A 23,476-nucleotide genomic window follows, 5' to 3' on the forward strand; every position below is an offset into this window, starting at 1 on the left:
GACGGAGGAGATGTGGCGGAGGAAACAAGAGGCATACCCGTGGATAGACTGCAAAGCTGGGAAACTGGGCTGCAAAGTTTGTTCATCCATCTAGGATTTATCAGTCTTCAAAACCCAAGGTGTGTGTGTGTGTGTGTGTGTGTGTGTGTGTGTGTGTGTGTGTGTGTGTGTGTGTGTGTGTGCACCTTTGTTAATTAAGAGGACTTTTGGTATGAATACACACCGACATTAGCCAGACATTTTTTATTAACAGGACAGGGTCGGTGTCCTGCTAATAAATAACAATTCTAAAAGCGTAGAAGTGTTTCTATAGGTGTAGAAAGCTTAAATACCCAAAAAAAAAAAAAGACCTTTTTATACACAAAACCCAGAAATTGTGTATTTTCTGTGTGTCAGAAGAGCGCTCATACAGCTGGTTTTTGGTATTGCACCCGCTCATGAATATTCACACAGAAGGAGCTCTGATTGGCTGACTGCCGGATGGTCCTGACAATTCATGTTTCTGTGAAAAATGTTGTGTGTGTAATAAGAATAAGAATAACATAGTAATAATAATTAATATTATTATTATGTTATTAATATTATTATTATTATTATTATTATTATGTCTAATACTACCTACATTTCATTGCAGTTTAGAGATGTAATTATCAGGCTTTTGTTTAATACTATATTATATCATTATGTCTAATATTTCTATAATTTCATTGCACCTTTACTATAGCTTTTATCTGATAATATACTTTAAGGTACTCAGTGTTTTAGGAGTCCATATCGGTCTTTGTCTCAAGACCACTTTTTTGAGGTCTTGTCTTTGAATTGACTGCATTTTACCATTGTATTGTTTCGTTCTTAGACAAGGCTGAATTTATTCCAAGACTGCTCAAGATCTTAACTGCAGGGATATTACATAACTTCCATTGTCAAATGTAATTGTTTATTTGTTATTTATTGTTATTGGATATAAAAATGCATGCCCAACATACAGTACTCTACCTTGTGCCCTTAGTAAAAATGTTGATTTTGTTTAGTCAAATTAGTCCTTCAATATGAATAAATGCTCACAAAATGGTTCAGAAATGTAAAATCAGGATATACATATCTCTCTCCGCACACATATATATCATTGCACACATAAATGTGTATTGTTTTATATAAATCTGAAAAATTCCACATTATCCAAATTTTTTATCAACACATGAATATTTATTGCTTTTCATGTATAAAGTGCTCTGCATTTCATACAAAAAAAAGGTGAGTTTGTGAATGCAGGTTGAATAGTTTATGTATAAATGTAACAACACAAAATATATCTTTAATGAAAATTGCTAACACTTTAATTAAAATACTTGTGGATATCTATTACAAACATTCTTGTGTGGATCAAAAACATTTTTAGAAATAAACCACATTTGTGCAGATAGAGACATTTATATATAAATCCTAATTCAAAGCATGATTGAACAACTTGTGCACCTTTGTACATACAGTTTATGCTTTAATACTGTTATCCAGAGTGACGTGGTACATTGTTTACCACTATTTAAGTAGCATTTGCCGACGGCCGTGCTCCACCGGCGTTTCAGCTACCGTTTGCTAACTGGAGAGGAATGTAAGAGAATATTTTCTTCTGATCTGTTTATAGAGTCTTTTATGGTTCCTTAGAGTCTGTGATACTGCAAACATCTGCTTGTAGTCACTCAAAGACTCCACTGTAGGTTGAGGTCACAGGTCAAACGCTTCTCCGATATCCGTGGGGGGTTTGAGACCTGGCAGCATCTCTTTGAGACAAGCAGATCATTGTCTTGCATCGGCTATTGATTATACGCGGGCTTTCTGGAAGCCCGCCTCGCCTCGTGTTGGTTAGATGTTTTGTGTCTTTTGGTTCAGAGATCGCTGGTGGAGCACTGGACATGTGTGAAACTAAGATGATCTCCCGGCCGTTATTGTCTGTACTTTCTCCAATAAAACTCTTCAGTGCTTTTGGCTAACAACGGTTCCAGACTCCTTCATTCTACCTCAACATTGCAACAACAGAAGTTTACCTTCACATTTTGGCGTCACGAACAAAGTTTACCTTCACAAGGAATAATTCGCTGTCTGACTGTCACACAAGCAACGTCCCCTGATACATATTCCCCAATACATTCACATGTTTGTTAGCTTTAAATGTACACTGTTTGGTAATATAGCACTGAAAAGAGTTTCTGGACAGTGATAGCTTAGCCACCGCAGACGTCTCGCTGATTAATAACAAGCTGTACCGGCGTATTTTCAATATAATCTAACTTGTGCTGTTCTGATATAACAACATGTTTAGCCTAAGTATTAATAACAGCTGATAATCAGACAAGCCTGTATAAAACAACAACAGAAGAACGGCTTGTACCGCTGTTATGACGGTCAATGATAGTAACGGATAGTCAGCTAAAATGTGGTGGAAAATGTATGGGTACTGGTTAATGTTACGTTACATTACTACATATGTACATTAATATGTGGGGTTGTGTTATAATCACTGCGTTATCGGCTCTACTGCTTATGTAGCAACTGTATTGTTTTCTCCGTACTCGCTATATAGTTACATTACATTACATTGCATTTAGCTGACGCTTTTATCCAAAGCGACTTACTTACAAACTTGAAAAAAACAGAATCATATAAGTACATCAGGTTTCATAGAGCCAAATTATTTCAAGTGCAATCTTCATCCACAAGATTTCCACTGAGGCAGAGACTCTGCATGAAAATGCTGCCATGACATCTGAGTCCCACTATGATGACATTACACAGGTGAGTTAACCACAACTCAATGTTCGTAATAGTTACATGTTTATTTCAAGTTATAAACCATGAAGACTGGATTTGAATGCTGAGGTTCGATACACGGGTCCTGTGTATCACTCTACTGGACCGCTTTAGACACTAAGAGGACTGTGTGTCAATGCTGTTTTTCTTCTTAACGTTAAACTGAATGATCATACTCTTTAGATATTAAATACTATAATCAGTGTCTTTCTACCTGATTGTGTTGTTAACTCACAACAAGAGCCAGTAAAGCATTTTCTAGAGCCGCCATTTTATTATCCTCGCATTAGCATTATTAGCATTAGCATTAGCCCAGCGCACAAATGCAGAGAGACTAATTTATGGCAACACAAAATAAAACATGAGAGCGGTGGGGATGAGGAGGTGTCGGCGTTCTGGCGATTTACTCGGAAGGCTTCAGTAGAAGCTGCTGGGAGTCCCAGCAGCTTCTACTGAAGCCTTCCCCAACTCCGGGGACTTCCGGCCGGGGACTTCGGGTGGCAGTATACGCCGTGAAGCTGTTTGCAGCCTGCCAGTAAACCCAAAGCAGAAGAAGACGAAGTGACGTCAGCGGCTCATTTGCGTAATCTTCCCTCAGGGAACTTATTCCGGTGTGAACGCGATCTGTACTAAGTGCCGGGGCACTAAGTGCCGGCACTAAGTACGGCAAAGTACTTGGTGTGAACACGGCTAATGTTGGTATTAGTTACATATTTCTTTCCAGTTATAAACCATGAAGACTAGATTTGAATTGTGAGGTTCAATACACAGGTCCTGTGTATCACTCTACTGGACCGCTTTAGACACTAAGAGGACTGTGTGTCAATGCTGTTTTTCTTCTTAATGTTAAACTGAATGATCATACTCTTTAGATTTTAAATACTATAATCAGTGTCTTTCTACCTGATTGTGTTGTTAACTCACAACAAGAGCTTAGTGCCCTGGGGTACTAAGTCCCGGAGCACTAAGTGCCGGCACTAAGTACGGCAAAGTACTTGGTGCTGGCACTAAGTACGGCAAAGTACTTGGTGCCGGCACTAAGTACGGCAAAGTACTTGGTGTGAACGCGGCTAATGTTGGTATTAGTTACATGTTTATTTCAAGTTATAAACCATGAAGACTGGATTTGAATGCTGAGGTTCGATACACGGGTCCTGTTTATCACTCTACTGGACCGCTTTAGACACTAAGAGGACTGTGTGTCAATGCTGTTTTTCTTCTTAATGTTAAACTGAATGATCATACTCTTTAGATATTAAATACTATAATCAGTGTCTTTCTACCTGATTGTGTTGGTAATTCACAACAAGAGCCAGTAAAGCATTTTCTAGAGCCGCCATTTTATTATCCTCGCATTAGCATTATTAGGATTAGCATTAGCCCAGCGCACAAATGCAGAGAGACTAATTTATGGCAACACAAAATAAAACATGGGAGCGGTGGAGATGAGGAGGTGTCGGCGTTCTGGCGATTTACTCGGAAGGCTTCAGTAGAAGCTGCTGGGAGTCCCAGCAGCTTCTACTGAAGCCTTCCCCAACTCCGGGGACTTCTGGCCGGGGACTTCGGGTGGCAGTATACGCCGTGAAGCTGTTTGCGGCCTGCCAGTAAACCCAAAGCAGAAGAAGACGAAGTTACGTCAGCGGCTCATTTGCGTAATCTTCCCTCAGGGAACTTATTCCGGTGTGAACGCGATCTGTACTAAGTGCCGGGGTACTAAGTGCCGGCACTAAGTACGGCTAAGTACTTGGTGTGAACACGGCTAATGTTGGTATTAGTTACATATTTATTTCCAGTTATAAACCATGAAGACTAGATTTGAATTGTGAGGTTCAATACACAGGTCCTGTGTATCACTCTACTGGACCGCTTTAGACACTAAGAGGACTGTGTGTCAATGCTGTTTTTCTTCTTAATGTTAAACTGAATGATCATACTCTTTAGATATTAAATACTATAATCAGTGTCTTTCTACCTGATTGTGTTGTTAACTCACAACAAGAGCTTAGTGCCCTGGGGTACTAAGTCCCGGAGCACTAAGTGCCGGCACTAAGTACGGCAAAGTACTTGGTGCCGGCACTAAGTACGGCAAAGTACTTGGTGTGAACGCGGCTAATGTTGGTATTAGTTACATGTTTATTTCCAGTTATAAACCATGAAGACTGGATTTGAATGCTGAGGTTCGATACACGGGTCCTGTTTATCACTCTACTGGACCGCTTTAGACACTAAGAGGACTGTGTGTCAATGCTGTTTTTCTTCTTAATGTTAAACTGAATGATCATACTCTTTAGATATTAAATACTATAATCAGTGTCTTTCTACCTGATTGTGTTGGTAACTCACAACAAGAGCCAGTAAAGCATTTTCTAGAGCCGCCATTTTATTATCCTCGCATTAGCATTATTAGGATTAGCATTAGCCCAGCGCACAAATGCAGAGAGACTAATTTATGGCAACACAAAATAAAACATGGGAGCGGTGGAGATGAGGAGGTGTCGGCGTTCTGGCGATTTACTCGGAAGGCTTCAGTAGAAGCTGCTGGGAGTCCCAGCAGCTTGATTTTTCTGGGTATGGTTCTAGGACTGGTACCAATAAATGGAGCAAGTTTCATGAATGTGACACTTTTATGTTGTAAGATAGCAAGGGGGGGCATATTGTGATGGCCAGGCCTGTCATAAAATGCCCCCCCACCAAAAGAGGTTTCTATGAATCCCACCGTCAAGCATTTTTCAGGGTATGGTTCTAGGACTGGTACCAATAAATGGAGCAAGTTTCATGAATGTGACACTTTTATGTTGTAAGATAGCAAGGGGGGGCATATTGTGATGGCCAGGCCTGTCATAAAATGCCCCCCCACCAAAAGAGGTTTCTATGAATCCCACCCTCAAGCATTTTTCAGGGTATGGTTCTAGGACTAGTACCAATAAATGGAGCAAGTTTCATGAATGTGACACTTTTATTTTTGTAAGATAGCAAGGGGGGGCATATTGTGATGGCCAGGCCTGTCATAAAATTCCCCCCCCCCACCAAAAGAGGTTTCTGTGAATCCCACCCTCAAGCATTTTTCAGGGTATGGTTCTAGGACTGGTACCAATAAATGGAGCAAGTTTCATGAATGTGACACTTTTATTTTGTAAGATAGCAAGGGGGGGCATATTGTGATGGCCAGGCCTGTCATATAATTCCCCCCCCCACCAAAAGAGGTTTCTATGAATCCCACCGTCAAGCATTTTTCAGGGTATGGTTCTAGGACTGGTACCAATAAATGGAGCAAGTTTCATGAATGTGACACTTTTATGTTGTAAGATAGCAAGGGGGGGCATATTGTGATGGCCAGGCCTGTCATAAAATGCCCCCCCACCAAAAGAGGTTTCTATGAATCCCACCCTCAAGCATTTTTCAGGGTATGGTTCTAGGACTAGTACCAATAAATGGAGCAAGTTTCATGAATGTGACACTTTTATTTTTGTAAGATAGCAAGGGGGGGGCATATTGTGATGGCCAGGCCTGTCATAAAATGCCCCCCCCCACCAAAAGAGGTTTCTGTGAATCCCACCCTCAAGCATTTTTCAGGGTATGGTTCTAGGACTGGTACCAATAAATGGAGCAAGTTTCATGAATGTGACACTTTTATTTTGTAAGATAGCAAGGGGGGGCATATTGTGATGGCCAGGCCTGTCATATAATTCCCCCCCCCACCAAAAGAGGTTTCTATGAATCCCACCGTCAAGCATTTTTCAGGGTATGGTTCTAGGACTGGTACCAATAAATGGAGCAAGTTTCATGAATGTGACACTTTTATGTTGTAAGATAGCAAGGGGGGGCATATTGTGATGGCCAGGCCTGTCATAAAATGCCCCCCCACCAAAAGAGGTTTCTATGAATCCCACCCTCAAGCATTTTTCAGGGTATGGTTCTAGGACTAGTACCAATAAATGGAGCAAGTTTCATGAATGTGACACTTTTATTTTTGTAAGATAGCAAGGGGGGGCATATTGTGATGGCCAGGCCTGTCATAAAATGCCCCCCCCCACCAAAAGAGGTTTCTGTGAATCCCACCCTCAAGCATTTTTCAGGGTATGGTTCTAGGACTGGTACCAATAAATGGAGCAAGTTTCATGAATGTGACACTTTTATTTTGTAAGATAGCAAGGGGGGGCATATTGTGATGGCCAGGCCTGTCATATAATTCCCCCCCCCCACCAAAAGAGGTTTCTATGAATCCCACCCTCAAGCATTTTTCAGGGTATGGTTCTAGGACTGGTACCAATAAATGGAGCAAGTTTCATGAATGTGACACTTTTATTTTGTAAGATAGCAAGGGGGGGCATATTGTGATGGCCAGGCCTGTCATATAATGCCCCCCCCCCACCAAAAGAGGTTTCTATGAATCCCACCCTCAAGCATTTTTCAGGGTATGGTTCTAGGACTGGTACCAATAAATGGAGCAAGTTTCATGAATGTCACACTTTTATTTTGTATGCATAGCATATATGCTGACAAAGACTATGTAACATTTGTAAACATATTTTGATTATTAGATGACAACTATGTAAAATTAAACAATACATTTTAAAGCACGTTTATACAGACAGGACGTAACAATAATGATAAAAAAAAACATTTAAAAAAACAAACTGAAAAGGAAGTGACGAACGAATTTCGACACCTCAAATACGGAGCGAAAAGTTAAACCAGAAGAATCAAGACTATGAGCTACCACTAAACAACTCACAGTCTGAAAATTACCATTAATAAAAACCCTGAACGTTTACTTTTCGTTTTAAACATCGTTTTAAGGTGTAAACCTATGGTGTTAACGTGTCATTTAGAGGTGTAAACGTGTCATTTAGAAATGCGCGTTCCCGTGACAAGGGGGGCATTTCATGACGGGGAGGCATAATGTGACACAACACCGGTCTTACCTGAAAACGACCTGCGGGTCGCATGCCTGGCCAGCAGGGCTTGACTACGCCGAGGAGCGAGCGGTTTCGTTTTGTAACGGTAGCCTTCCGCTACGACACCGAAGTGTACGGTGGCCTTCCGCCACGCCTGACTTCGCAGGCTATATATATATATATATATATATATATCTTTACTCTTTCTTTCTCTTTCCTTTGTTTTGTAACTGACACCGAAGTGTACGGTGGCCTTCCGCCACGCCTGACTTCACAGGCTATATATATATATATATATATATCCTTTTCTTACTCTTCATTTCTTTTTCCTTTGTTTTGTAACTGACACCGAAGTGTACGGTGGCCTTCCGCCACGCCTGACTTCACAGGCTATATATATATATATATATATCCTTTTCTTACTCTTTCTTTCTCTTTCCTTTGTTTTGTAACTGACACCGAAGTGTACGGTGGCCTTCCGCCACGCCTGACTTCGCAGGCTATATATATAGATATATATATATATATTTTTTTTTTTCTTTCTCTTTCCTTTGTTTTGTAACTGACACCGAAGTGTACGGTGGCCTTCCGCCACGCCTGACTTCGCAGGCTATATATATATATATTTTTTTTTTTTTCTTACTCTTCATTTCTTTTTCCTTTGTTTTGTAACTGACACCGAAGTGTACGGTGGCCTTCCGCCACGCCTGACTTCGCAGGCTATATATATATATATATATATATATATATATATATATCTTTTTCTTTACTTCCTTTGTTTTGTAACTGACACCGGAGTGTACGGTGGCCCGAGTCCACGCGGACTGCAGGAAATACATTTTACACTGATACGTTTGAGCAAGGCCTGGGAATGAAATACCTGTGTGCCGGAGATGAAGCCCGTTACATGTGGTTGCAGCGTGAGACGAGACATTATTCCCTGTGGGCGGGGCCCGCGGAATTAGGACAGGAATGCAGTTTTGAATATCGGGAACCTTAGTGAGACATGTATACTTGTGAATGTGTTTGAGCCACCACCAGTTATATGTATAACTACCATACACTCAAAAAAATAATTAAGCCAAAAGCGTTGACTTTAAGTGTTTTAATTACATGTACATTTTCCATTCAATTTTATCATGTAAGTTTAATGTAAATACTCACTTCAATGCTAAGTTTTTCCATTACGTTGACTTGGTGTGAAATAATTAAGTAACTTTTAGATCGGATTAATAGAATTAATGCCAACTTTTACATAAAATGTATGTATTGATTCACTTACTGCACATAAAGGTTAAGGGATGTTTTAAATAAACCTAATGTGTTGATTCACTTACTGCACATAAAGGTTAAGGGATGTTTTAAATAAACCTAATGTGTTGATTCACTTACTGCACATAAAGGTTAAGGGATGTTTTAAATAAACCTAATGTGTTGATTCACTTATTGCACATAAAGGTTAAGGGATGTTTTAAATAAACCTAATGTGTTGATTCACTTACTGCACATAAAGGTTAAGGGATGTTTTAAATAAACCTAATGTGTTGATTCACTTACTGCACATAAAGGTTAAGGGATGTTTTAAATAAACCTAATGTGTTGATTCACTTACTGCACATAAAGGTTAAGGGATGTTTTAAATAAACCTAATGTGTTGATTCACTTATTGCACATAAAGGTTAAGGGATGTTTTAAATAAACCTAATGTGTTGATTCACTTATTGCACATAAAGGTTAAGGGATGTTTTAAATAAACCTAATGTGTTGATTCACTTATTGCACATAAAGGTTAAGGGATGTTTTAAATAAACCTAATGTGTTGATTCACTTACTGCACATAAAGGTTAAGGGATGTTTTAAATAAACCTAATGTGTTGATTCACTTACTGCACATACAGGTTAAGGGATGTTTTAAATGCTTTTCATATGCATCATTGTGCAACTAAATCATATATGCACATACAAGAATAGTTTTCCAAGGTTTAATTCACAATGGAACTTTTTCAACATCTGCTCACATCCTTTCATCATCAAATCTGTCAATTTGTCACATTTCCAGATTGACCAAACATTCATTACTTTGAGCTCAAACTATGATGGTATTTTCTTCAACCTAGTGCTGTTCACTAAACTTTAAACCACAAATATTTCACAATGTTTTCACAACCACATTGCAAACACTGAACAGTCAGCTTTGTATTCACTAGTGCTGTAGCGACGCGTCGACGTCGTCAACGCGTCGACTTCAAAATATCGTCGACGACATATTTCCGCGTCGACGCGTCGCCACCATAGACTGTATGACGCCACACACACGTGGGTCACCCAAAGCAACAAGCAGTTCGCAATCGCACTTCTAACACAATGGAGACTGAAACGGCTACCAACTCCTCCTCACAGGATTGCGCACGAAGCCCTCAAACGAAAACATCTCGCCCTAGGTCTTCAAAAGCATGGGAATATTTTAAAGTTAGTCCAAAACGCAAAGATATTTATATCTCACTGAGACTGCTGCTTGACCGGAAGCAGCAGCTAGCTGTGGTGGCAACCATTAGCAGCTAGCATTTGCTCTCCGATTTAAAATGGAATTATGGATTATAAATTCAATAATTTGTTTATACATAGACAGGCAGCGGGAGCGGTACTGCAGTCGCTTTACCGCACCGTTGTGACGAAAAGGGAGCTGAGCCAGAAGGCAAAGCTCTCTGTCTTCCGGGCCATTTTCGTTCCTACCCTCACCTATGGTCATGAAGGATGGGTCATGACCGAAAGAACGAGATCGCGGATACAAGCGGCCGAGATGGGTTTTCTCCGCAGGGTGGCTGGTGTCTCCCTTAGGGATAAGGTGAGAAGTTCGGTCATCAGGGAGGGACTCGGAGTTGAGCCGCTCCTCCTTCGCGTCGAAAGGAGCCAGTTGAGGTGGTTCGGGCACCTAGTTAGGATGCCACCTGGGCGCCTCCCTAGGGAGGTGTTCCAGGCACGTCCAGCTGGGAAGAGACCAAGGGGTAGACCTAGGACCAGGTGGAGGGATTATATCTCTTCGCTGGCCTGGGAGCGCCTTGGGATCCCCCAGTCAGAGCTGGTTGATGTCGCCAGGGAAAAGAAAGTTTGGGGCTCTCTGCTGGAACTGCTACCCCCGCGACCCGACCACGGATAAGCGGGAGAAGATGGATGGATGGATGGATGGATGGATTAACCGATTCAGCCGCGTTTTTTCTCATTTGAATGCCATTGAACACGTCTTTTGATCAGATTGACAGCTACGGCGGTGAGACGATCTCCCTAGAAGCTCTGTGAAGGTACGTGTTGTGATGACTATTTGCTTCCCCTGTCGCGAGTCCGGATCACTCAGTGATGATACTATGTACCTACATAATCTGTGGAGTCTCAGCTTTAATCGGATATCTTGTATGTGCAGCTACGATAAGTAATAAGGGTACTTTTATCTTGAGATCTGTGCCAATGTCCGTTAGCATTTTTCGCTCAGGGGTCATTTAGATGCTTCTTATGAGACTTGTGTTTTGTTTTGGTAAACATGGTTTGTATCGTCAGTTAGCTGAGATTATTTCCGTTAATCTGGTATAACACATTAATAGGTTCTTAAATATTAAGATCCCCTGAGACACAGTATCGTGAACAATTTTTTTTTTACATTACGTTTTTTATGAATTGAACAACAGAAAAATAATCGTTCGATTAGTCGACTAATCGATCAAATAATCGCCCGATTAATCGTTTTCAAAATAATCGTTTCCCCCCAGCACTAGTATTCACAGCATGAGTACTTTTTTCACAGTTAAGAAAATATAATGGTCTGGAATAAACAGGAGGCAACTGCAGTCCCCTTTGTAACCCATTAAGCTACCTTGAGCTGCTCCATTCCTGACGCTTTCAGAAAGCGTTGGAATCAAATTCAAGTGCAACATTTTTCAATATGGAGTGGTGCAGTGATGATGTATTTTTGTAGGCCGACCCTGAAGTAAGCTGCGCAAGGGTTCCCTCGACAAAAAAAAGCAATGGGATTTCTCTGTGGGTCTGTGGAAAACGAACCCGTTTGATAAATGCACATTTTGTTCAGCCGGATAATCTCCACGTCTACCTACTTTTCTAATTTGTATTATTATAATTGTAATTATTATAAAAGTAGGTAGACGTGGAGATTATCCGGCTGAACAAAATGTGCATTTATCAAACGGGTTCGTTTTCCACAGACCCACAGAGAAATCCCATTGCTTTTTTGTCGAGGGAACCCTTGCGCAGCTTACTTCAGGGTCGGCCTACAAAAATACATCTTCACTGCACCACTCTATTAGGTATTAACACAGAAATGTTAAAATTCAACACCTTGCAACTTTTAAGAACATCACAATTGTCCATTGTAAACATTTTCAGACTAACTTTCACAGAGGAATCTTACTTGGCATTGTAGCTTTTTAAGTGGTGAAAAGAAATGTTAAAATTCAACACCTTGCAACTTTTAAGAACATCACAATTGTCCATTGTAAACATTTTCAGACTGACTTTCACAGAGGAATCTCACTTGGCATTGTAGCTTTTTAAGTGGCGAGTCCATGAGATGTTTATGGCGATAAAAAAAAAAAGGGATCTCCATCGCTCGTTCTCATCTATTGCAACAAAAGATTATGCAATCTCATCGAAAAATGTACATGTCAAAGAACAGTTTTCTCCACCAAAATGGTCCATTAAAGTTCAAACCGAATGAATGTGCCAAAAAATAACTGTCCCAGAGTTCAATATTTCCTACTTGAACCGCCTTAAGTAGTATGTAGTCATCAAACGTATATTGTCCAACAAGAAAAATTCTTGTCACAGCTTGATTGTCCAGCCCTGAAATGATGGGCTCACTGAAGCATCTTGATTTTAAGGCTTTGGACCTTTGGTGACAGCTTGTTGCCATCCAAGTTCATCAACACTTTCTGTAAAAACTCAAAAGTGAACTTGAGTTCCGGTGGATAGCTCAAGTTGAGAGTGTAAATCAACCCAAAAAGCATGGCCCATCCTAACGAAATACTTCGCAGATTGGATAGCAGTTCCACACCTTCGATGATCACACCGACATCCTCTGGCCCGTCCTCTTCCTGAGCGCCCTCATTGCGGATCACATAAAGTCCCATGGTAGTCTGTGGGATTGCACTCTCGGCTTCCTCACTCCTGACATTCTAAAAAAAGGTGGAAAACAAGATGACTATTTTGAAAAAGTAGACATAGACTCTTTAAAAGGTTCAGTGCGTAATATCGGAGATAGCAAAGCTCCCTTACTCCACCCTCCCTTTGGAAAAATGTTCAGAAAGTATGGTGGCCTTCAAGGACAGTAATTTAGTAACTGAAGATGGCATCATCCACCACTGCCTCAAGCCTTTCAGTATCAAGTGTGCTGAAGATGGACTTGGTTATTTATCTATAGTACTATATGTTATAGCTCAATAACTAAGGCTTTTCTAGCAGGCACCTACTATGTATAAAAACGTGTATGGCCATTAAGTTTGTCCATTCTGTGCTAGTGTAGAATCATTGCGGCACGTACCCGCTCCTATGTAGACAACAAAAATGATCATTCTAGGGTAATACAAATAACAAACTTATATTTAAGCCATTATACTCTTAACACATTGTTATGTACCTTTAATACAAAAACGTTACAGTCAAATTACTTACCAGGTACTCCTTGATGAGACTGTTGCTGTCCTCCTTCAGGTAGGCACACAGACTTTTCAGGACAGAGTCTCTTTTGAGCTCAATGTCCTCACTCTATAAAAACAAGACATATTCAATATTTCAAGACTTTGCACAAAAAATGTATGCACAAGTATATTATTTATTGTTAATGTAAAAAACATGCGAGAAGAAGGTTGACACATGTAAGTCTGATCAAAATACATGTGCTTTAAACTCAAATGTAGTTTTTAATATCAGAATGTTGTTACATTTATTCATATCATATATAAACCGCTTGGTATGTGTGAAAAATTAATTTAGCCTTTACAAAGGATCCTATAACCACCCACATACGATAGCAATTGAGTTTAGATACGACAAACAATTTATTAATGTAGATTGAACATACTGAATACTTTTAAACATCCAAATAGTTTTAAGAAAACTGACATGATTGGGATTTATTGTTAATGTGAAATCAATATTTTGCGTGCATTAGAAATATTTTCAATCTGAAAATACTTGGGACACCTTTCTCTCTAATCTTTCTACATTGAGCTTCCCTTTAATAGGACATACACATATTACTTGATTGTGTTGATCTATTTTTAAAACTATCATCTCAAGAAACCTTCATGTTGTGGTAAAAATAAGGACAACTTTTAAAATGAGCTGCACTTCAGATTGCTCTTCATTGGTGGTTAGTGGCAGTGCTAACCACAAACCTATATATTTTCAAGGATTTTTTAAAACTTGTTAAAACCAGTGTTGGATGGCAAAAATATGCTCATATGGCTAAATAATGTAAGGATGTAATGCACAATGCACTTACCCTAGCTGTCGGTGCCATGAGAAGCCGGATCTTCCTTCCAGCATCTCCTCCTCTATTGTGGAAGACCTTCAGTAGGTTAGGCGAGTATCTGTCAAGCTCTGCCAGGAACTTGGCTTGGAGTGGCAAAGTTGTGATTCGCATGAATTCTGCATTTATCTGAGACAAACAATTAAATAAACGTCATGTTCTTCAATTATACTTGCACTAAACAGTGTGAGTAAGCTCTACATCAGCAGAGCAATATTAATATCAAAATATCATTATTAACAATACTCACTTCACTCACTGTAAACAAGGCAGGCCACTTGTTTACAAGTTCAGCCACCACAGGAGCTTCCTGGACAATCTCTTGGCGTCTGTAGGCGAAGGTCTTCTGCATCTTCTTTTTGACTACAGCGTCGTTGTTTCTCTTTTTCACCTCGGTCAGGAGCACTACCCTTTCTTTCTCAAGACTGTCTCTTGTTTCACCACTAGGGAGTGGTGGGAGGAAGTTAACTTCTGCCTTTCTTGGCTTTTTGATATTTGCAGCTGCTTGTTCTTGTCCTTTGCGCTTGTTCTTGAGAGAGTTTACACTGACCTCAGGGTGTCCAATCTTGTTTAGTTTTGTGCGGAAATTGGCAACCTTTGTTTTTAGATACTGCTTCCATCCCTCATGGCCAGCACGAGTTCCTCTCTCCTTCAAGCATGGATGGGTATGCACAAGGACAGTAGCAGCCTCTTCAATTTGGGAATCACTGGGATATGCTGTGCATTTGAATATTTCTTCAGCCATGCCTTCAAGGATATCCATTCGCAGTTTAGGAGAAGGGGTAAGAAGAGTGCCATTTGCTCTGAAATCAGCAGTTGCTCTTTGGAGCTGAAATTCAGCAAAATATGAAAAGCGGGGAACAAAGAAGATTGGTGGCCAGGAGGAGGTTCTTGTCTCTGGAGCTGGATCTAGAATGACAGCGTCTCCACTGTCAAATGAGTGCTGAGAAGACAAGCCGTCTTCATCAGGGGATGTAGTACGAAGGGCATTTACAGAGGTTAGGGTTAGGATCACAGAGCTGTTGCATGTCATGGGTGAAGTTAATGGTGTGCTGGTGCTGCAAGGTAGTGATGTCTCTGGAATGCTGGAGCTAGTTTCTTCACATGAAACAAATACCACTTTTACAGTAGCCTTGTCTTCAATGTCACTGATTGACTCAAGATTAAAATACTCATTTCCAAAGTCGAGATCCTTGTATTGGAGCCTGAACTGTTGTTCAAGTCCAAAATAGGTCTTTATCTCAAGGACAAGTTGATCCACAGATGATGGCATTCCTGACTTGAGGGTAAGTTTTCTTGCGTCATCTACACCAAGAACAACTCGCAGGTGGACAGGACATGACATCTTTCCCCTCAATGTATTCTAGGAAACAAATACAGGGAAACAAAGTTAGGACAAGTACTAAACCATCACTAAATATTAACTTGTAACATTTACGTAATTAATTGTTATTTTATGCTTGTGTTGTGCTTACACAGGAATAGCTGTAATGGCATGGAATAGTGATTGTTACTTCTTTATATGCGCATGTGCTCATGTTTTAAGCTTACATGTCGTGTTTTTGTATGCTTTCTAATGTTTTCTCAAATGCAATCATCCTGCTAGAGACTGCAGGTGAAATTTGGCACATATGGCTAAATCTGGCACCTTTACATGATGGACGTTGTTCATGTTAATGTGCATTGTCCCTTTTAAATAAAGAAATATCTACAGAGTATTCAGCTTTCATTCACAGCTGTTTAAGTCACATTCAGACCAACCTTAAACAATGATATGCCTTTTCAGGGTAACCATTCGCCTTACACCGACAGTGTAGTCACAGAGTGGATAAGCATCGAGCAGCTGTTCAACATCAACGAGGGCAACCTCACTATTCGGAGATATGGTCAACTCATACGCTCTGAAGTGCTCGTGATACCATGCACACAATACCCTTACAACAAAGCTCACACTCTTTTCAACAATGCATATTTGAATTATTTCAGCAAAATCAGGCAGACCACCAGTTGAGCCATAAGGAATGAGCATGCCAACTCTGTAGGAGATTCCTTTAAGGGTTGCGTGCTTTGCAAAATGTACTTCGTTAATAGTGGGGTATTTTTGCCTGAGGTGTAACACTACTTTCTGGTTCAGTACATCCACAGGAAGCATGGAAACATTTGAAACTTCCAATGTTGATTTAAGGTGGGATGCAGTGATATGATATGCAATCATTTGCTGATGTTTGAATGCCAATGTGAGTGGTACATTCTTGAAGCAATTTGTGTGACGAGCAACTTGCTTGAAGAAACTGTGCTTTGCCTCAAACCTCATGGTCCATTGCCCAACTAAAGGTCCAAAACGTTCAATCATTTGAGGATAATGCTCAATATAGTGATGTTTTGGTAACAGTTTTGTAGGGAAAAGCTCCAAAAATCTATCTCTGTGTTCTACGATTTTACAGTCCAAGTAGGCAATAGTTTCTTGATTATGAAGAGGGGCGACAGAGAGTTCAACAATTTCTTTTAAATCAAGCAAAACATGCCAAGCAGGCTCTGCCTCTGGTATCAAGTCTCCAATAATAAATGGCAACAACCTCAACAGATTCCAATTTTCGTGGGCATTTCCTCCAATGGTCTTGGAAGCGGCAAAAGTGCGCGGTATGGTATGAGGTTTGTTAGTTCTGTCCCCCCACTTGTATGGAAAGCTCAGGATAAGCTCATTTAAAGTGTTAAGAGATAGATATTTCTTGGAAATAAACAAACCAATGCAAAGGGCAATCTCAACTGGAACAACACCCTCAAATAAGTCGTGTGCAATGTCAGGAGGGTAGCCCCGAGTAACGTGAAAGTAAGATAATCTTTTTGTAAAAACACACTCTCTCTTTACCCCACAACAGATGGTGGCATTCTCTCTTGCAAATGTAATGTGCTTGTGATGCAAGTCTTTTGTACGATTTTCAAAATAACCTGACTGAACCGTTTTAGTCTGAATGTCTGCTCTTGTACCTGTACAAAATCTGCAGAAGTAGACACCAGAAAAGCATTCAATGAACCCTGCTATCCCGTGGGCTCCTAGGTTGTCTGCAATGACCGACTGGACAGTGCCTTTCACAGACGCTCCAAGACCTGAAATAAAAACACCATGTGTCTCTAGAATGACCAAGTCTTGTAAAAGGGGATCTAAAATGTGTTCATATCCGTACTCTTTCACATCAATAGTCTTGCATAATACAGCTAAGTAGATGGAAGAAAGAGCTGAGTGAGATCCAGGTGGTAAATTATTCAAAATCCAATACACACCACAAAGTTTATGAGTTTTTCTGGATGTACCTATGGGGTTGCACACCTCAAAGTCATCAACATATAGTGATAATGATAATTTGAAATCCTCCCCAGTAAAAAGGCCATTTTCTTTTGAGTAAATTCCATCTCTTATCGACTTATACTGCCCTAAACATTGTGTACTTTTCTGTGTCTCGTGTGTGTGAATTACACTTTTTAGTATGTCACTGTTACTTAACAGATGCTGCAAAGAACGCAATATAGGAATATACTGATATGTTCTTTTACTCTTAGGATCAAGGATGTACTCAACTGGATTTACCACACTGAAATATTCTTTGTAATACTTTTTTCTTTTGAAAGATGTAGCGAGGGGGCCGTCTTTTGCAAAGGCTTTGGTCAAGGGATTAGATTTACACACTTCTTGAGCAAGCTCTTTGACAATGGACTCATCAATTTCAACACAGTGGTTTTTAAAAATGTCCGATAGGCCGTTAAAGGTTATTGGAACAGATGAGAAGCTTAACAAAAAGTGTAATTCCTGCAGTAATTCGTCAATTGCAGTTGCCGGTACAAACAAAATGTGTTCTAATTTCAGTAAAACAGAGGCAATTTTCTGCTCAATAACCTTGGGTAGATCTTCAGTATCAAAACAACCATGTGCATCTATACAAGTATCAGATTCTACATCTGCATCTGCAGCACCATCAATAACAGTATTGTCAGATTCAATTAATCCAACAACTACAGTAACAACCTCAGCTTTGAAATCACTTAAAATATGGGGATTATGTTTCCTGTATTTATGAGTATGAAATGTATTGTAGATGTTAGTTTTAAAAACACAATCTTTAAACATGCATGTTACAGTTTCATTTCTCCGTAGATGTTCATTTACATGACTGAAATAAGCTTGTTCATTTGAAAGCTCAGGACAAGCACACAACTGACATGAAAATGTAGACAACTCAGATGGCTTTGGAGATGTTTGGGTTTTATGACTACGGTATATATGACTCAAAAGACTGTTCCACAATCTAAATGTGCAGGGGCAATTAGTGTATGGGCAAGGATGCCGGAACCTGTTCCCATGATGTTTTAATTTGCCATGTTTAAGCAGCTCGTATCTACTTGCTACAGACTTTCCACACACCTTACATTGCCACACGCCCATTCACATATTACACCTAAAAAAAAAATTAAAAAAATACAAGTTTAAAAAACTTCTCAATGCTATGAAGTATAATAAATGAAATTATTGCATCACGTTCAAATTACTTACCTATATAGAGGTTGCCCATCCACAATGTTGATTTAGCTCCTAGATCTATAACAAAAATAGCACACGGTTAGTTTCCAAAGGTGAGGAATAAGCTATTCCTTGGCATTGTAGAACAATGCAGCAAACTAGCCAGATATTGAAATATTATGTAAATAAATAAGGCCTCTGCTGGATGTCTGTGATGTAGAGCAGCAGCTTGATTTTAAAATGATGCTACTTGGTAGAAAATGTCGGTTTTTAATCACTAATTAATTAGTATTATGTCATATTTGATTATTCACACCAACCCTAGTATGGAGGACAACAACATGACAAACATCAATAAATCAATCAAATAATCACTAAATGAAATGAATGCTCAAATAACTATAAGAGGGAATAGGGAAATAATTAATAGTATAAATAATTGCAGCAGTAAATAAATACTTGAGAGAATGAAGACAAATTGGAAGAAAAATAATAAATACTAAATGAATAGTAAAATAAAGCATAAATACATGAGTAATTCATGAATATATACATAAATCAAGTACATAAATGCATGAATAGAAGTTGGTAAATTAAGAGGGCTCCAATATGTCTTACATTTATTTATTTTCATCCATGTATTTATGCATTTCTTTTTTCTTTCCTATCCTAACTCTACTCTCTTTCTGTCTGGCTCGAGCTACAGCTATAGCTAAGCCTTATGTCATGACGAAGAGTGGAGTTGATATAAGAAAGTATTAGATAGTGTTAGCTAAAAATACGACACGAAAAGAACTCCAATGTAACTTGAATTACTAATGGCGCGTTTCCACTTCAGGCCTCGCTCGGTTTGGTTAGGCCTTATTAGCACGCTTAAAGCGAGCTACCCGCTGCAGTGGAAACGCGCCATTACTCTCACGAATTCCCGGGTGTATCTGTGCTGCGATCACCGCATTGAGACAGACCGGAAGTACGGTGGCTAAGGCTAAGCTACTACTGTAATTATTGACGCAACCTAAGCGACAGAAACATACATAGCCCTCCTAATAGGGCATTCGGGCTTATGTTTGGAGGGCAACAAAGCACAAACTGTGCTGCTGGCTCTGGTTCATGCTTAGTACAAGCAGCACCCAACTAGCTAGGCCTCGTTTCGCTAGCTAGGCCTCGTTTCGCTAGCTAGCCAGCCAGCCAGCATTGTGGCGCGAAACTAACTGCACGACGAATATACACATGCAGACAATTCTATTCGTATAGCATAAACACGTTAAAATAACTGTTCATCTTCAATAACGTATGGTTAAGCAGCGGAATATTAAACAATTAGACTTACCTAAAGTCCGTCGATCGACGGTGTAGGTTGAAACCAAACGCCAAGTCAAGCGGGTAGCACATAGAAAACACCAAGTCTACGTCCAGTGTGAACAATCAACGTCATGCGCGTTACCTCCCTTCAGGGTCTGCCTCCCCTTTATGGGATTTAATAGAATAAACTGTACTAATTGTCTTACATTCCGTTTATATTCAACATATTCACGTTGTGTTTAATTGCTTGAACAAATCCACTTTATATTTGACAGATTTCAGTTATATTATATCTGAAAATATTGCTTCATATTTATGTGGACCAAGAATCAGTTTTTTGAGTGTAGTTAGGGTCTGAGAGATCTTTGGGAAGCCCGTACGGCGCTGATGTCCGGACGAATGAAGGTTGTGAAGGCGGAGGAGGACCACCGTCCTAGTTGTTGTAGGGATGAGGTAGAGAGACCTTGATTAGCAGCAGAGGTGGCTGCACCTATCCTGAAGGAATGCCCCGGCTATGATATGGGTGATAGGCTGGATTTAGTGAGAACTTGCTTGAGGTAGAAATTGACGGGGCCATGACCCTGCGAACCACTCTCCCTGGAAGAAACCCCCCAAAACCCATGGATGGGCGGCATCCGTGAAGACCTCATTGAGTCAGAGGAACGCACGAGGCCATCGTAAAATAAAGTAATTCCGTTCCAGTGGGCGAGCAGGAGGGACCAGAACCGAAGGTCTGAGCGGCAGCCTTCGTCTAAGAAAACGCAGTCATGGAGGTTGTCGACCGCTGATGCTGCGTCCAGGAGGCGGGAGATGAACGAGCGCCCCTGGGGGATGACGTGCATGGCGAAGTTGAGGTGTACGAGAAGGGAGAGCGACTGTTGTTTTGTGATAACTTGTTGCTCGCAGTATGACTTGGTGATGTCCTGGATGCGCTGCGATTTGTCTGAGGGGAGAGACGCCTTCATGTCTATGGAGTCGAGGATGATGCCTAAGAACTCTAAGCGTGTGACGGGACCTAACGTTTTTCTCTTTGGAGAGAGGGACACCTCACTCCTGAAGCAGTGTTTAAGCTTGGCCAGTGAGATCCCTGAGCTGTCCTGTGCGGGTTTATGGGGAGGAAGTCGTCCGGTAGGTGAAGGACGGAGGGGATTCTGACGATGTTCAGCAGGATCCAATAGAGCGCTTCCGAGAAGGAATTGAAGATACAGGGGCTGCTTCTGCACCCGAAGGTCAGGCGAACGCAAAGATAGAGTTTGGACTCCCACTTAATACCGAACAAGTTCCACTGAGACGGATGAATGGGGATGATTTGAAGGCATCGGTAATGTCCGCTTTGGAGAGCCGAGCTCCGTGCCCTGTGAACTTGATCATCTTTATTGCATTATCCACTGAGGCATGGTGAAGGGAGAACTGATCTGGAGGGATGATGCTATTGACGCTGCAGAATGGGCCGGAGCAGGGAGCGGACAGATCGAAAATCAGCCTTTTATTTACGTGTGGCACTGAGAAGGGGGAGGAGCTAAAAGGACCGATTATATATCCTTTGAGAAGTTCTTTGTCGATGAGCTGGGAAACTATGTTGGGTTCTTTAGCGGCTGACTGTAAGTTTCTTGCTACGAAAGTCACTGTGGGAGATGGGAGGACCCCTACCCTGAAGCCTTGGGAGAGCCCTGACGGGAGATAGTCAACAAACACGGAATCTGTAGATAGCGCAGCTGCTAGCTGAGGGATGTTAATGGGAGTGGAGGGGTGATATTCCAGAATGTTTTTAGTTATTTATTTATTTGTTGATGTTTCTGGCGCAGAGCCACTGTGACGGCCCGTCCACACGGTGGCGTGCGTTACAGCTTCCAGACGCTTCTGCCCATTCACTTTGAATGGGGTGACGTCACTTTTAGTATAACTGTATTTTGGGAAGCGACGTGGAGCGTTTGCTGGCGTTGCTCGCTTCAAAAAGTTGAGCAATGTTCAACTTTTGGCGCCTCGGCAGAAGCGTCAGCCAATGAAATCCCGTTTATGCAAATCTGCCGGTACAAGCGCTAGCCAATCAGACCGCGTGTATGTTGGGAGAGACTACGCAGGTAATTCCTCATATTCCAAAAATGTGAGGGAAAATTCATTATGGCGGTAGTGAATCACCCGGTGCTGTATGATCAGTCTCTGTTCATCTACCGGGATACAAACCAGAGGAGCGAGGCATGGAGGGAGGAGGCAGAGACAGTGGGTGAAACTGGTAGGTTTTCGCCTGTTGGGGATTTTTAAAAAAATTTTTTTTTCCAGTTTACTTAGTTTTAACATTGCTATTGCTTTGTGTGTCGGGGGCAAGAGATTCATGTGATTGGTTGTTGCTGCTGTGCGGACCAGTAGCGTAGGCAGAAATGTACTTTAGGGTGGGCCTGTAAAAATATAGGGTGGGCCAGATTTTTCTTCTGCGCATCGGAAACTAACCACGATCCCGCCGGTACCGGTGGCAGATTACTTTTAGAATACTTCCTTTCCTCTTCTTTTTCTTCCTCCCTCCTCTTCTTTTTATCTTTTCTCCTTTTCCTCTTCTTTCTATCTTTTCCTCTTTCTCTTTAGAATACTTTCTTTTCCATAACAGATGGGTATGTTTTGGTGAACGGGAGACACGTATTTTACTGTTTTAATGGCTTATGAAGAGCACGAACACAACATTTTAGTGTCATTCTTGACAGCTCTCTCATCTGCACCGCACATAAAAAGAAAAACTCACCCAGACTACATTATTTGTACTGTCTTAAAACCTTTCCTTGGAAAAGTGTATGCATTGTAAGGTGTCCTTGGGTGCTTTGAAAGGCGCCCCTAAATAGAATACATTATCATTATTATTTATTATCTGAAACGATGTAATCACTTTTAAAACTTTTCCCAGTTACTTGCCCCATGCATTCGGCAGCAGCAGGCCATTCAGTTAGATTTGATCCCGTTATGAATGTCATCATTTCGACAATAAATAAATGCTACATAAACGTTATCTTCCACGTTGTATCTAAACATCTCCGTTTCTACCTTCCAATATGTTTTGAAAGAGAACTCTCTCTCTCTCTCTCTCTCTCATCTGCGTGCGGGGCGGGGCCTCACGGACACGCTGCATCTCTCGCTCGCAGATACGCTGCAGCGCTGTGCACACGGTTCTGCCGGTAATGAATATTACATTGTGAGGAAACTTTCCACCAATAATTCCAATAAGTATTCACTTCAGGTTTACGAAAGTAACTGCACTCAGTTTACTCGTTTTTCAAATGTAACGCCAGCTGAATATACTGATTTTGTTCCCTTTTTTTCCCGATTACGTAACACCGTTACATGTATTCCGTTACGACCCAACCCTGTGTAAGGGTCGAGTGCAAACGTTTTCGTTAAAACTAGTACCTGAGTGCAACGGAAGTTGAAGCTCCT

General features: G+C 40.8%; 1 protein-coding gene across 4 annotated transcripts; it reads right to left on the reverse strand.

Moving 5' to 3' along the window:
• Positions 1 to 11,985: 11,985 nt before the first annotated feature.
• LOC117551843 (sterile alpha motif domain-containing protein 3-like) lies at positions 11,986 to 20,523 on the reverse strand. 4 transcript variants are annotated; one of them, XM_034224905.1, is made up of 7 exons: positions 18,788 to 20,523; positions 18,659 to 18,692; positions 17,230 to 17,349; positions 14,492 to 15,604; positions 14,215 to 14,370; positions 13,383 to 13,475; positions 11,986 to 12,886 (listed from the first exon to the last, which is right to left on the reverse strand). In XM_034224905.1, exons 4-7 carry the CDS (start codon positions 15,584 to 15,586, stop codon positions 12,569 to 12,571), a joined length of 1,662 nt encoding a protein of 553 aa, XP_034080796.1. In that variant the 5' UTR covers positions 15,587 to 15,604; positions 17,230 to 17,349; positions 18,659 to 18,692; positions 18,788 to 20,523; the 3' UTR covers positions 11,986 to 12,568. The 4 variants fall into 4 exon arrangements, with proteins under 4 accessions (XP_034080796.1, XP_034080798.1, XP_034080795.1 ...); XM_034224907.1 differs by lacking the exon at positions 18,659 to 18,692; XM_034224904.1 differs by lacking the exon at positions 17,230 to 17,349.
• Positions 20,524 to 23,476: the final 2,953 nt, after the last annotated feature.

The sequence above is a fragment of the Gymnodraco acuticeps genome, unplaced genomic scaffold (genome assembly GCF_902827175.1).
Source record: "Gymnodraco acuticeps unplaced genomic scaffold, fGymAcu1.1, whole genome shotgun sequence".
NCBI classification, from domain to species: Eukaryota; Metazoa; Chordata; class Actinopteri; order Perciformes; family Bathydraconidae; genus Gymnodraco; species Gymnodraco acuticeps.

Bases quoted from the DNA above. Each gene is read 5' to 3' on its own strand.
- LOC117551843 (XM_034224904.1), bottom strand. From the start codon at position 18,679: ATGGGCGTGTGGCAATGTAAG. The intron at 15,605-18,658 runs GTGTGTGGAAAG...TTTGTTTCCTAG, and splicing joins TGGGCGTGTGGCAATGTAAG to AATACATTGAGGGGAAAGAT. The intron at 13,476-14,214 runs GTAAGTGCATTG...TTGTTTTTATAG, and splicing joins TCATGGCACCGACAGCTAGG to AGTGAGGACATTGAGCTCAA.